Genomic DNA, 15039 nt, shown 5'->3' with positions numbered 1-15039 from the left:
TTCTGACTATCCCTTAAATGCTGGTATACTCCTGCGTACTGCTTCAGCTTTCTCTTCTCCCTCAGTCTTACAAGACCATAACTGAAGACCAGAACTGTTAGGTTCAGGTCAGTATCTCCACAAGGATGTCCAGAATAACTTTCAAATTCATCATCTTGCTCCTCAAACTTGCTTTCCTTCCATATTCTCCATTTTAGCGACAACACCATGTTTACCCTTTCCTTCCCTACATAGTAAATAAGCCAGCCAGTCATATGAGTTCCTTTTCCTAAGTATCTCTCTCACCAATCTCACCTATCCACAATCAATTCTGAACACTTCCACCCAAATTTGATCACTCTTCCTTGTACCTAAAATACTTCCCTAGCCATCCAATGTTTTAAAGTAAAACCCAAGCTTCTCCGTATAACACAGAAGGTTCTTAGTGATCTGACCTTCATCTCTCTCAACAGCCTGGTATTATTTAACCACTTTCATTGCCCCGAACAGACTGTTTAATTTTTGAGCCTCCAACTTCTATATACTTGATTCTCTGCTAGGAATGCCCATCCTTTTTTACCTACCTCGCAAACTTCTATTCATCTTTCAAGCCCAATGCAAATGTCAGCTCCCCAAGGAAATAATCCTTGACTCACTCCTGACTCTCAACCATATACATCTTAATAAATCACAGTATATTAAGGTTATAAGCTGGAGTTGCCTAGCATAGTGTTAGGCACAGAGGAGATGCTTAATCAATATGTGATGAATAAAAGCAAAGGAATTTTACTATCCAGAAAAAAAATCGTACTGAATTTAGAAGTCCATAAAAAAATGCAATTTAATAACATTAACAGCATATCTTGTAGTGAGAAAAAAACTAAGTTTATTCCAAAGTTCCTATTTTTTTATTTTTCATTTAAAAAAAAATTTGAGCAAGATCATCTAATCTTACCTTGATAATCTATAGAAAAATAAAGCGAAGCCAGCAAGACTAAGTGACATGTCCAAGGACGTATAGTTAAGCAGTATCAAAACCCAAGTCTTAGCCAAATGCTTTTTTTAAATTACACCTGCACTGTACAATATGGTAGCCCCTAGCCACATATGGCTATTGAAGCACTTGAAACGTGGCTAGATAAGATTGAGATGTACTATGAATGTAAAATACATACCAGATTTTGAAGAGTTAAAACAAACAAACATACAAAAAGGCCATCTCACTAATACTTCTATATTAATCACATGGTGAAATGATACCTTGGATATACTGATTTAAACAAAATATACTACTAAAATTATTTTCACCTGTTTACTTTTCTAATGTGGCTACTAGAAAAATTAAAATTATAACAGTACAGTGCTATACTCTATCAAGACACTTAAACTCTTCTGGGATATGAATATTACATGGCTTGGTTCTCTTTCCTCCCCCTTGTCTTGGGAGTTCTTCATTGCTGCTCTTTCACTTCTCTTTACTATTTCAGCCACTATGGGTGGTTTTCCTTTTTTATATGTCATAATTTAACTCAGTTATCAATTATTTTTTTCCCATTTCTAACCCAATTCTTCCTTCCAACCCCCCACACTGCAAAAGTAAACTACCATAAAAAATTTAATTCTCCTTCCCACCTGCCAGAAAATGAAATGTTCCCGGATAATATTCTTCACAGCTTCGTTGCTCCATACATCTCGGTTGAGGCACTGGCATGCAAAGTCTTGTACATTCTGAATGTTTATCATCAGCCACTTATTCTGCATCTGGCCACACTCTTTGGCCTGTAAGAGTAAAGTTACACATTTATTAGAAATAATTTCTACTTGGTGACTGATATGCTTCCGAATTCAGAAGCTGTCTTCTTTTCAAATAAATGCTGTTTTTCCTTAAGTATGACATCTAAGAGAGTTTTATGTATGTACACACGATTTAAATTTAATTTGCATATGTATGTATTATACTATTTTCAAGCATTTCTCAAATTCGAACGAATTGTTTTCAAATTATTTCTCAATTATTAAAAAAACAAAACAAAACACCAGTTGCTGCTGAGTCAGTTCTCTTTTATCCACTATTGTTATAACAGCAGAATTTTTAATGTATATTTAAACATCTTTATCTGAAAAAGTCTACAAACTTAAGGTTAACAAATCACGTAATTCTCATACGTCTCTTCCAGTCCCTATCAACATACACGCCTTTCCTTTAATAGCTGTAACCAGTCTGTATGTATTACTTTACGTTGTTTTATTTTCCACTGCATCATTTTCTACACACATTTTCAAATATCACATTCATCTGCATTGGATGTCTCTATACTAGTATATCCTGTTTCTCAAATTATTTCTTGGTTATTTAAAAAAAAAAAACAGTTGCTGGAAGAACATAATCGATGTCACTGACTTGTGCAAGTAGAAATTTTTGAAATGGTGTATCTCTGGCTATGTACATTTTTACCAAAAAAAAAAAAAAAAAAAGGTCGAGAAGGGAGAGTGTTGACATGTCGTGGGGTTGTTAACCAATGTCATAAAATAATATGTGTACTGACCGTTTAATGAGAAACTATTTGTCTGTAAACCCTCACCTAAAGTACAATTTAAAAAAAAACAAGCAAAAAGAACCAGCTGCTGCTGAGTCATTTCTGACTCATGGTGACCCGATGTGTGTCAGAGTAGAACTGTGCTCCATAGGGTTTCAATGGTTGATTTCTTGGAAGTAGACAGCCAGGCCTTTCTTCTGAGGTACCTCTGGGTAGACTCGAACCCCCTACCTTTTGGTTAGCAGCCAAGTGCATTAACTGTTTGTACCACCCAGGGCCTCCTTCTCAATTATCAGCCAGGAGCAATTTTATTGAATCACATTAAATATTTCAGTAAAAACTCCTGGAGATTTTTTTACCTTAGGGTTGTTTTCCCAGGAGTACATATTAAAAAATAGTATTAAAGAATTAAAAAAAAAAAATTATAGAATCAAAGGATATTTGCAAATGGTCTCCAAAAGACTCCCCAGTTCACAGCATAAACATTCATCATGAGTGAGTACCTTCTGCCCAGATAGTTTCTCATTACCATAAACACCTAAGAAATGTTGCTGAATGGGGAAAAAATGGCAGAGGAGCAAATGAGCAAACACTACCTCGAACCTTTAAATAGGAGAAATGAATGAAAGCCATAATTTTTAATAATTTTGTCCTGGAATAATATTCTTTTCCAAATTAGTCTGACACTGGAAAATCTTCAGAATTAACTCAGTTTAATAAGAAAGAACATAAATCATTTTGGAGGTATTAGAAAATGTAAGACTAAGAATTGGAAGTTGTCAAAAAATGAAATGGAATGTTTGAAGATCAATATCCTAGGCAATACCAATGGACCAGTATTGGCCATTTTGAATCTGATAATCATATGGTCTATTACGCTTGTGTGAGGGTTAACGTTATGTGTCAACTTGGCTAGGCTATGATTCTCGGTGGTTCGGTAGACACTACGCAATCATCTTCCGTCCTGTGATTTGATGTGAGCAGACTATCGGCTTAAACAGGTGCTGCCTTGGGGGTCTGGCATGTATGCTCTGGCAAAGCTCACTCTTTTTTCTCAACCCTGCACTGTTCTCATTGCCTGGTTCTTGGGACATAAGCCTGCATAAGTCTCTGGCCTGCTGTCTGAGGTGCAGATTTTGGGTTCACCAGCCCCTGCAATCATGTGATCCAGCAAACGTCTTCAGCCTGTTGCCTGACCCGTGGGTTTGGGACTTGCTAGCCCCACGATTGCGTGAGCCAGTTCCTCACATCTGCATGAGCCATTTCCTTGAAATAAATTTCTCCATCTATATATGCTTCACTGACTTTGTGCCTCTAGAGTACCCAGACTAAGAAAGCAGGGAACAGCAAACTGAAAAGGAATGGCACTGCATTCATTGTCAAAAAGAACATTTCAAGATCTATCCTGAAGTTATAACGCTGTCAGTGATCAACAATCAATGCCCATGGAAGCAGCCATGACCTCTTGAAAGTGTTAAAAAACAAAGATGTCATTTTGATGACTATGGTACGCCTGAACCATGCCATAGTATTTCAACTGCCTCGTATGCATGTGAAAGTTGGACAATGAAAAAGAAGACCAAAGAAGAACTGACGTATTCAAACTGTAGTGTTGGTGAAGAATACTGAATATACCGTAGACTGCCTGAAGAATGAACAAATCTCTTTTGGAGAGAGTACAGCCAGAGGCAAGGATGGCGAGACCTTATCTTACTTACTTTGGGCATGTCATCAGGAAAGACCAATCACTAGAAAAGGACATCATGTTTTTGGTAAAGCAGAGGGTCAGTGAAAAAGAGGGAGACGCTTAATGAGATGGATCGGCACCGTGACTCCAACAATGGGCTCAATCACAGCAACGATTGTGAGGATGGTGCAGGACCAGGCAACATTTGGTTCTGTTATACATAAGGTTGCTATGAGTTGGAGGTGACTCGATGGCACCTAATCTTCTGTTTTAAGAACGTTTACACGATCTTACAAACATAGTTTTCCTATTTTTTATATGAATTCCCCGGAGAAAATTATTTTCTAATATTCACTCACTGATTCCATAGGTGAAAATCCAAGTTCAAAAAGAACTATCCCTAACTGGTCAAAGACTTATTTTAAAGTATATAAATATACTTGCTCCTAGGAATTAACAGTGTTCCAATTATTGCCTTCACTATAGTACATGTATAGGTTTTAATAAAGGGGTGATGAATGAATAAATAAACTGCCTTAATTGAAGAAAAACTACTTCAGAATAAAGAAAAACAGTTACCACTACATTCTAAAGACAGACTGGACAGTACATATCCCTGTACAGTGTAAATTTACAGAGGCCTGCCCCAACTACAACACTGACAACGGAAAAAAGAAGTATGAACTAAAAAATATTAGTCCAGATTTAAAAAATGGAGAGTCCTTTGTTTTTTAAAATGCATTCATTCACATTCAGCTTTCATTAATTCAGATTCATTCATTCAACAAAACTTATTGAGTAATTACTATGTTTCAGGTACAGTTATAGATGCTGGAGTCAGCAATTACTAAAACACAAAAATCCCTGCCCTCATGAAGCTTACACCAGGGATAAACCGCATACTAGCAAAAGAAACTCTGAAATGGTACTATCCACACTGAAGATACTATTAAGAAATTACTGCTACGTTTCACCAAAGAGGATATTCAAATGGCTAACATGAAAAATGCTCAACATCATTAGCTGTCAAGAGAGATGCAAATCAAAACCACAAGGTAACACTTCACTCCTGCTAGGATGGCTAGAATAAAAAAGAACGGAAAATAACAAATGTTGGTGAGGATGTGGAGAAATTGGAACCCTCATTCATTGCTGTGGGAATGTAAAATGGTACAGCCACTGTGGAAAACAGTTTGGTGGTTCCTCAAACAGTTAAACATAGAACTACCATTGCTGTTGTTGTTAGGTGCTGTTGAGTCAATTCTGACTCACAGTGACCCTATAGGACAGAGTAGAACTGTCCCACAGGGTTTCCTAAGCTATATTCTTTACAGGAACAGACTGCCAGGTCTTTTCTCCCACAGAGTGGCTGGTGAGTTCAAACCGCCGACCTTTCAGTTAGTAGCTGAGTGCTTAACTGTTGTGCCAGCAGGGTTCCTTAAGAACTACCATATGATCCAGGAATTCCACTCTTAAAGCCTGAAAGCAGCAACACAAACAGACACATATACACCAATGTTCACTGCAGCAATATTCATAACAGCCAAAAGGTGGAAACCACCTAAGTGTCCATCAATGGATGAATGGATAAACTAATGTGGTACATACGTACAATGGAATACTACTCGGCATAAAGAGAAATGAAGGCCTCAATCATGCTACAGCATGGAAGAACCTTGAAAACCTTATGCTCAGTGAAATACGTCAATGACAAAAGGAGAAATTTTATATGATTTCACTTATATGAAACAAAAAGAACAGCAAGTGTATAGAGACCAAAATTTATTAGTGTCAGGAGTAGAAGGGAGGGGGAAAAGGGGAGTTTTTGTTTAGTGAGTGTTTATGGTGATGGGAAATTTGGCAACGATTATGGGTGGTGGTTGCACAACATAATTAATGTAATTGTTATCACTAAACTGTATACCTGAAAAATGCTGAATTGGCAGATGTTGTGTTATATATATTTTTACAATAAAAAGTTAATAATAGTAATAAACAAATAGCAAAAAAGAAAAATTATTGCTAGAAGGCAGGCCTCAAAGAAGACACAACTTCAGACAAAGGAACACTATCTGGAGAGAGTATAACAGATTCTTACACAAACTCACTGAGTATACTATTATGTGAGTCAAGAACTAGAGGTGAGAATGGGCCAAGGGAAAAAAGAGGAACCTTCCCTCTTGGGATCTATTAGGTTATATTGGATCAACATTCAAAAGCCATTGTGGGAAGATGCAAAGGCAAGTGTGGCTACATCAAATAGACAGGTATATGACATGGTTTATTTTTGACAAAGGGGAAGCAGTGGGAGACCAACATCTCTCCCAATCCTAGACAGATATAGATGAAAAATAATATGTACAATAAACATACATGCATAGAATAAAGTCAAGAAGGAAATATGTTAAAATATGCATGGTATTTTTTATGGAAGCTGAAATAATTATTTTATTATTTTTCCTTAACTGCTTGCTAATTTTTCTGTAATTTGTCTAATTTGATAAAATTGTGTACGCTATAAAGTTTATTTAGAAAAGTTTTATCATATATTTGTTATTGAATAGGCTCCATTTTCAGCTAAAATATTTTTACTTGCGTTTGTATTAAGTCCTATGTCCACAAAGTTTATAGGATAGTGGAGAAGGAAGAAAACCTAAGAAATGTTCCCTTCACAACAGAAGAGTCCCTGATGGAGCAGGAGAAAGGTGGGGTACAGAACTCACATTCTAGTAAGAAGACCAGACTTAATGGTCTGAGACTGGAGGAACCCCGGAAAGCATGGCTCCCAGATTCTCTATCAGCCCAGAACTAAAACAATTTCCAAGGCCAACTCTTCAGACAGGGATTGGACTGGACTGTGGGACATAAAGTGATACTCGTGAGGAGTGTGCCTCTTAGCTCAAGTAGATACAAGAGACTAAACGGGCAGCTTCTGTCCAGAGGTGAGATGGGAAGGCAGAGAGGGTCAGGAGTAGGTTGAATGGACATGGGGAATCAGGGGTGGAAAGGAGGAGTGTGCTGTCACAGTATGGGGGAGAGCAATTGGAGTCACGTAGCAATGTGTGTGTAAATTTTTGTATAAGAGACTAACTTAAAATGTAAACTTCATTTAACTACAACAATAAAAAAAAAGAAAGAAAGAAAGAAATGGTCCCTTGCCCAGGTCAGATTATTTACACTGTCTTGCTCACCCAGCTCAAGCTACACAGCTATTCTTGGCTGTACCAGAAATACACCAAGCTCTTTCCAACATTAGTGCCTTTACACTTACGTTTTATCTGCTCTTTCCCTGGATCCTCCCATGGTTTGCATTCCCTCATTTCATTCAGGTTTCTACTCAAATTTCATCCTCTCAAAAATCTTCCCAGATCTTCCTATGTAAAACAGCCCTCTCTCCTCACAATTACAAAACATGCATCAAATCTAAAAAATCAATCTTGCTTTCAATTTGCCTGTAAGAAAAACATGTGTACCATAATGGCCCCAAACAAACAAGAGTCCTCTGTCCCCTTATCCTACCACAACCTGAAATTTATGCACCTCTATTTGCTGTTTTTGTTTATACATGCATACCTCATTTTATCACACTTCGTTTTAATGTGCTTCACAGACACTGCGTTTTTTTACAAACTGAAGGTCTGTGGCAATCCTGCGTTAAGCAAGTCTATCGGCGCCATTTCTCCAACAGCATGCGCTCACTTTCTGTCTCTGTGTCACGTTTTGGTAATTCTCGCAATATTTCAAACTTTTTCATTATTATTATATCTTGCATGGTGATCTCTGATCAGTAACCTTCGATGTTACTACCGTAATTATTTTGGGGCACCATGAACCACACCCATATAAGATGGCAAACTTAATAAATGTTGTGCACGTTCTGATTGCTCCACCGACCAGCTGTTCCCGTCTCTCCCTCTCCTCAGGCCTTCCTACTCCGAGACACAACAATATTGAAATGAGGCCAGTTAGCAACCCTACAATGGCCTCTAAGTGTTCAAGTGAAAGGAAGAGTCCCATGTGTCTCACTTTAAATCAAAAGCTAGAAATGATTAAGCCTAGCGAGGAAGGCATGTTGAAAGCTGAGACAGGCCGAAAGCTAGGCCTCTTGCACCAAACAGTTAGCCACGTTGTGAATACAAGGACAAGTTCTTGAAGGAAATTAAAAGTGCTACTCCGGTGAACAAATAAATGATAAGAAAGTGAAACAGTCTTATTGCTGATATGAAGGAAGTTTTACTGGTCTGGATAGAAGATCAAACCAGCCACAACATTTCCTGAAGCCAAAGCCTAATCCAAAACAAGACCCTAACTCTCGTCAATTCTATAGAGGCTGAGAGAGGCCGAGGAAGCTGCAGTTTGAAGCTAAACGAGATTGGTTCATGAGGTTTAAGGAAAGAAGCCATCTTCATAATATAAAAGTACAAGGCGAAGCAGCAAGTGCTGATGTAGAAGTTGCAGCAAGTTATCCAGAAGATTTAGCTGAGATAATTGATGAAGGTGGCTACAATAAACAACAGATTTTCAATGCAGACGACACAGCCTTATATTGGAAGAATATGTCATCTAGGACTTTCATAGCTAGAGAGGAGAAATCAATGCCTGGCTTCAAAGCTTCAAAGGACAGGCTGGCTCTCTTGTTAGGGGCTAATGCAGCTGGTGACTTTAAGTTGAAGCCAAGGCTCATTTACCATTCTGAAAATCCTAGGGCCCTTAAGAATAATGCTAAATCTACTCTGTCTGTGCTCTATAAGTGGAACAACAAAGCCTAGATACAACACATGTTTACAACATGGTTGACTGAATATTTTAAGTCCACTGTTGAGACCTACTGCTTAGAAAAAAAGATTCCTTTCAAAATACTGCTGTTCACTGACAATGTACCTGGTCACCCAAGAGCTCTGATGGAGACGTACAAGGAGATTAATGTTGTTTTCATGCCTGCTAACACAACATCCATTCTGCAGCCCATGGATCAAGCAGTAATTTAAGACTTTCAAGTCGTCTTATTTAAGAAATACATTTTGTAAGGCTATAGCTACCACAGATAGTGATTCTTCCAATGGATCTGGGCAAAGTAAATTGAAAATTTTCTGGAAAGGATTCACCACTCTAAATACCATTAAGAACATTCGTGATTCATGGGAGGAGGTCAAAATATCAACATTAAGAGGAGTCTGGAAGAGTTTGATTCCAATTCTCATGGATTACTTAGAGGGGTTCAAGACTTCAGTGGAGGAAGTAACTGCAGATGTGGTAGAAAAAAACAAAAGAACTGTAAGTGGAGCCTGAAGATGTGACTGAATTGCTGCAATCTCATGATAAAATTTAATGGATGAGGAGTTGCTTCTTATGGATGAGCACGGAAAGTAGTTTCTTGAGATGGAATCTACTCCTGTTGAAGATGTTGCGAACATTGTTGAAATGACAACAAAGGATTTAGAATATTACATAAACTTAGGTGATAAAGCAGCAGCAAAGTTTGAGAGGACTGACTAATTTTGAAAGAAGTTCTACTGTGGGTAAAATGCTATCAAACAGCATTACATGCTACAGAAAAGTCTTTCATGAAAGGAAGAGCCAATCGATATGGCAATCTTCACTGCTGTCTTATTTTAAGAAATCGCCACAGCCACCCCAACCTTCAGCAACCACCACTCTGATCAGCCAGCAGCCATCGACATCTAGGCAAGACCATCCACCATCAAAAAGATTATGACTTGCTGAAGGCTCAGATGATGGTTAGCATTTTTTAGCAATAAAGAATTTTTTAAATTAAGGTATACACATTGTTTTTTTAGACATAATGCTATTGCACACTTAATAGACTATAGTGAGACTATAGTGTAAACATAACTTTTATACGGACACCAAAAAATTCATGTGACTTGCTTTATTGTGAGATTTGCTTTATTGTGGTGGTCTGGAAGCAAACCTGCAATATCTTCGAGGTATGCCTGTAGTCTGTTTCTCCAATTAGATTATAAACTCTATGATGGCAAGGATTTTGTATAATTTTTCACCATTATAGTTACCAAATACTTATTCTCTCCTTCTCCCTATTAATAACAGAACCTCCAATTTTTAGCTAAGTACCTTGATGTTCCAGTGTCCCTTGCATTTAGGTGTGGCCATGTTGCTAAGTTCTGGTCACTGACAGAAATAACGTGTACAACTTCTAGGTTGTGCCTTTAAAGGCAGAGGGTATACCCTCCTCAGACTCTTCCTTCCTCCATGTAGACTGGGAAGCAAACATGGGGGTAAGCCATCTGGAATCATATGGCAAGGGCAAGCAACAACTAGGGGATGGCAGAACAAGATGGGAAAAACTATACCTCTAATAACTTTATAGAGCAGAACCATCCCAAGAGCCTAGACTTCTACCTTGTTTAAGCCACTGTTTTTGTTGTTGGTGTTTTTTAATCTGGTATCTATTACATGCAGTCAAATCTTTATCCCAGTATAATCCCATCACCTAGAACAACACCTTGCAGTAGAAAGTACTTGACAAATATTTACTCAATGAACAAGTGAATTAACCAGTCTCTCATTTGGTAAGCATAAGCCAGTCCCCTTCAACAAGATCACTGCTAGCTACACTAAGAAAACCTAGTTTTTAAGTCTGTAAAAATGTGGCTCAGATCTACATCTAATATGGTGACTATGATGGTTAAGGTTGTGAGTCAACTTGGCTGGGCCACGATTCTCAGTGGTTTGACAGTCATATGACGGTGTGATCACTTCCATGATGAGATTTTATATTATGTAATCACCTCCATGATGGGATCTGCTGTGAGTAGCCAATCAGTTGAAAGGGAGTTTCCCTGGGCACGTGGCCTGCATTGAATATAAGTGGATATTCTGGCAAGGCTTGTGGGCTTTTGCTCATTCTGGATCCTGCGGCTGGCTCCTGTTCATCTGACCTCTGGTTCTTGGGACTTGAGGTAGCAGCTTACCTGGGGTCTTGCCTGACAAATCTTTGGAATTCATCGATCTTCACAGCCTGTGAGCAATAGCCCTGCTCTCCACTTACTGATCTTGAGTTCGTCAGCCCCTGTGGCTATATGCATCAGGAGAAGCCTCTGTCCTGACTCACAGACTCGGACATTCCAGCCTCTACAACCAAGCCATTTCCTTGACATAAAGCTCTCTCTCTCTATATATATATATATTTACATGCTTTACTGGTTTTGCTTCTCCAGAGAACCCAGCCTAAGACGGTGACCAAATCTCTGGGCCCTGCCTGAGCAGCCAGCAGCTGTCCTAATTTTTAATATTCATCTCTCTAAATTTAGTGACTTATTTTGCATATTTCCTTCCTAATTTTTATAAAATGAACGGATTTATCTTGAATCATAATGAAATGCCTACTTTTTCTGGGACTGTTTATGTCATTTAAAGACTTGCAGATGGTAAAGTTTATTATCAACATTCAAACAATACAGGTCATGGGAAAAAAAAATAGGTGATATAACTCAAGAAAATGAACAACATCAAAAACAATTCAAAACTTCCCTCAATAAACAAGCAACAGAGGAACTGCTTTTCATGAGTCCAAAGTAACTAAATTAAATTAATCTTCGAGTTACTGCATTAAGCCCTAGGGTGACTCAGAAGTCTAATGAAATTGGAAAACATGTCAGAACAAACTCAGATCCCTTTTGTCTTTCATTTTACTGCTATTCTCTCTTGATGGCTGTATTATCACCAGGACACTAGAAAGGATAGGCAGACATGATGCCTAGAACTGAAGTTGTCATGTTAAAACCATGAAGGAAAGATGAAGAAAACTAAGACAGCTAACCTGACATCTTTGAGCTGATAAATGAATATTACCGATTCCCTCAACTCCAGACTTATTACTTTCTTATTGTTGTAGTTAAATGAAGTTTACATTGCAAGTTAGTCTCTCATACAAAATTTTTATACATACATTGTTATGAGACCCTAACTGCTCACCCCATTCTGCAACAGCCAACTCCTCCTTTCCGCCCCTGAACTCCCCATGACCATTCAACCAGCTCCTAACCCTCTCTGCCTTCCCATCTCACCTCTGGACAGAAGCTGCCCCTTTGGTCTCTTGTATCTACTTGACTAAGAGGCACACTGTTCATGAGTATCACTTTATGTCCCACAGTCCAGTCCAATCCCTGTCCGAAGAGTCAACTCCAGACTTATTACATGAGAAAAAAGTAAACCCTTGTTTTATCAAATTACCATCACCTGGGTTTTCTGTTCCATGCAGCCCAACACTTTCAGGTTTTACAATGCAAACAACTGAAACTGAAGAACAAACTTGCACTTAAGTTTCTTATTCTAAATACTTCACTTAGATTAATATAAAAGTATGTCAGAGGGTAATTTTTTAAAACAATCAAATCATTCTCAAATATGTAGCTGGTATATATAGTTTTTACAGTTATTCTTTGGTCTAGTTTTTCCTAACAGATAAGACTTGCATGAAACTTAAGTGATTTATATTGATCGAAATGCTATCTGATTCAAAACAGCATTAGCATACTAGTCAATACCCAAAAACATTGAATACCTCAACAGAAAAATCTTTAAAATCCTAAGTAAACTCACTGATTTAACAAACATTATGTTCCTATTAAATACCAGAGACTGGGTCTAAAGATTATCAACATGAAAAGAAATATGTTCCTCCTATCCTCATTAAGCTTATAATCTAGCAGAAAATCAAAACAACCTGCTCTGGAAAGTTTTTCTTTGGCTATAGCTAAGATGGAGCCCTAGTGGTGCAGTGGTTAAGAGCTACAACTGCTAACCAAGACGTCGGCTATTCGAATCCACCAGCTGCTCTCTGGAAACCCCAGGGGGCAGTTCTACTCTGTCCTATAGGGTCACTATGAGTCGGAATAGACTCAAAGGCAACGGGTTTGGTTTTTTTTTGTTTTTATAGCTAAAAAAGAGGTAGAAGGTATTCTGAAACTAGAGACAATTCTTTTAAAACGCATTGTCGTTGTTATTAGGTGCCATCGAGTCGGTTCTGACTCACAGCAACCCTACAGGACAGAGCAGAACTGCCCCATAGTGTTTTCGAGGAGCGGCTGGTAGATTCGAACTGCCGACCTTTTGGTTAGTAGCCATAGCTCTTAACACTAGAATCCCCATAAAAATACGGGCAAAAGACATCTACAAACAAACAAGTCACAAATGGCTAACATACACACAAACCGTGTTCTCAGCAGTAATCAAAGATACATAAACATAAAAAAAAAAAGATTTTTTTAAAAAACTATCAAACTGGCAAAGATTTTAAAATGACACCACACAAGGCCAGTAAAAGGGTTTCATCCAACAATCAATGTCATATACTGCTGCAGAAATCAATTTTAGGTATATCATTTGGTAATACTTACTAAGATGCCAATTCCCTACATGCGGATCTTTTTTTTTTTGCTCTTAGAAAGAAAAACTACATTAAAAATACAGAAAGATTCATAGTTAAAGTTTAGAACTTTCCACAACTTACTGTTTCAAAGCTGCCTTTATGCATCAAGTCAATGGGTGGCCGGAACAGATCTGCAAGGGTAGTTAGTTTCTTATCTATTGCTCCTCCATTTCTTAATTCCTGCTCTTGCCGAACTGCAACACAGGAGGATGAGAACGGTTCAATCAGCCGTACAATAAAACAGTCATGGATCTCACAACAAAGAAACCTTGTATCAGTTGAAACAATTAGTGCAAAGATCTAAAGTTGACACAGAAAAAAAAAAATGTGGGAGTAATCCAATTAAAAAAATGAGCAAAGGAAATGAACAGACACTTCACCAAAGAAGACATTAAAGCGGCTAACAGACACATGAGGAAATGCTCCCAATCACTACCCATTAAAGAAATGCAAATCAAAACCACAATGAGATACCATCTCACCCAGCATTACTGGCACAAACCAAAAAAAACAGGAAATAACAAACGTTGGCAAGGCTGCTGGGAGATAGGAACTCTTATGCTGGTGGGAATGCAAAATGATAAAACCATTTTGGAAAACGATATGGCGCTTCCTTAGAAAGCTAGAAATAGAAATACCATATGATCCAGCAATCCCACTCCTAGGAAGATATCCTAGAGAAATAATAGCCATCGCACGAATAGACATACGCACACCCATGTTCACTACAGCATTGTTCACAATAGCAAAAAGACAGAAACAACCTAGGTGCCCATCAACAGATGAATGGATAAACAAACTATGGTACACACACACAATAGAGTATTTACGCAATGATAAAGAACAACGATGAATCTGCAAAGCCTCTCATAACATGGATGAATCTGGAGGGCATTGTGCTGAGTGAAATAAGTCAATCACGAAAGGTCAAATACTGTATGAGACCAGTACTGTAAAAACTCATGAAAAGGTTTACACACAAAAAGAAACAATCTTTGATTTTTAGGATGTAGGGGAGAGACGGGGGGGGGCGGGGGACACTAAATAGACAACAGATAAGTGGTAACTTTGGTGAAGGGTAAGACAGTACACAATACTAGGAAAGCCTGCACAACTTAAATAAGGCAAGGTCATGGAAGCTCCACAGACACATCCAAACTCCCTGAGGGACCAAACTGTTGGGCGGAGGACTGTGGGGACCATAGTCTCAGGGAATACCTAGCTCAACTGGCAGAACATTGTTACAAAGAAAATGTTCTACATTCTACCTTGGTGAGTAGTGTCTGGGGTCTTAAAAGCTTGTGAGCGCTTGTACAAGGAAAGGTCATGGAAGCTCCACAGACACATCCAAACTCCCTGAGGGACTGAATTGCTGGGCGGAGGGCTGTGGGGACCATGGTCTCGTGGAACATCTAGCTCAACTG

At 38.3% G+C, this 15039-nt stretch overlaps 1 protein-coding gene across 2 annotated transcripts in view; it reads right to left on the bottom strand.

Annotated features, from left to right (window-relative positions):
- UBXN7 (UBX domain protein 7) overlaps window positions 1-15039 on the bottom strand; it is a 73576-nt gene that overhangs the window by 14896 nt on the left and 43641 nt on the right. For both annotated transcript variants that reach the window (XM_004373592.2, XM_023728757.1), the window contains exons 5-6: window positions 13697-13809; window positions 1612-1758 (exon numbers count right to left, since the gene is read on the bottom strand). In XM_004373592.2, the coding sequence (XP_004373649.1) occupies window positions 1612-1758; window positions 13697-13809 (260 nt within the window). The remainder of the gene's footprint in view (window positions 1-1611; window positions 1759-13696; window positions 13810-15039) is intronic.

Source organism: Trichechus manatus, unplaced genomic scaffold, assembly GCF_000243295.1.
Source record: "Trichechus manatus latirostris isolate Lorelei unplaced genomic scaffold, TriManLat1.0 scaffold00026, whole genome shotgun sequence".
Classification (NCBI taxonomy): domain Eukaryota; kingdom Metazoa; phylum Chordata; class Mammalia; order Sirenia; family Trichechidae; genus Trichechus; species Trichechus manatus.
The sequence above is the reverse complement of the archived record's forward strand: the minus strand, read 5'-3'. Positions and strand labels throughout refer to the sequence as shown.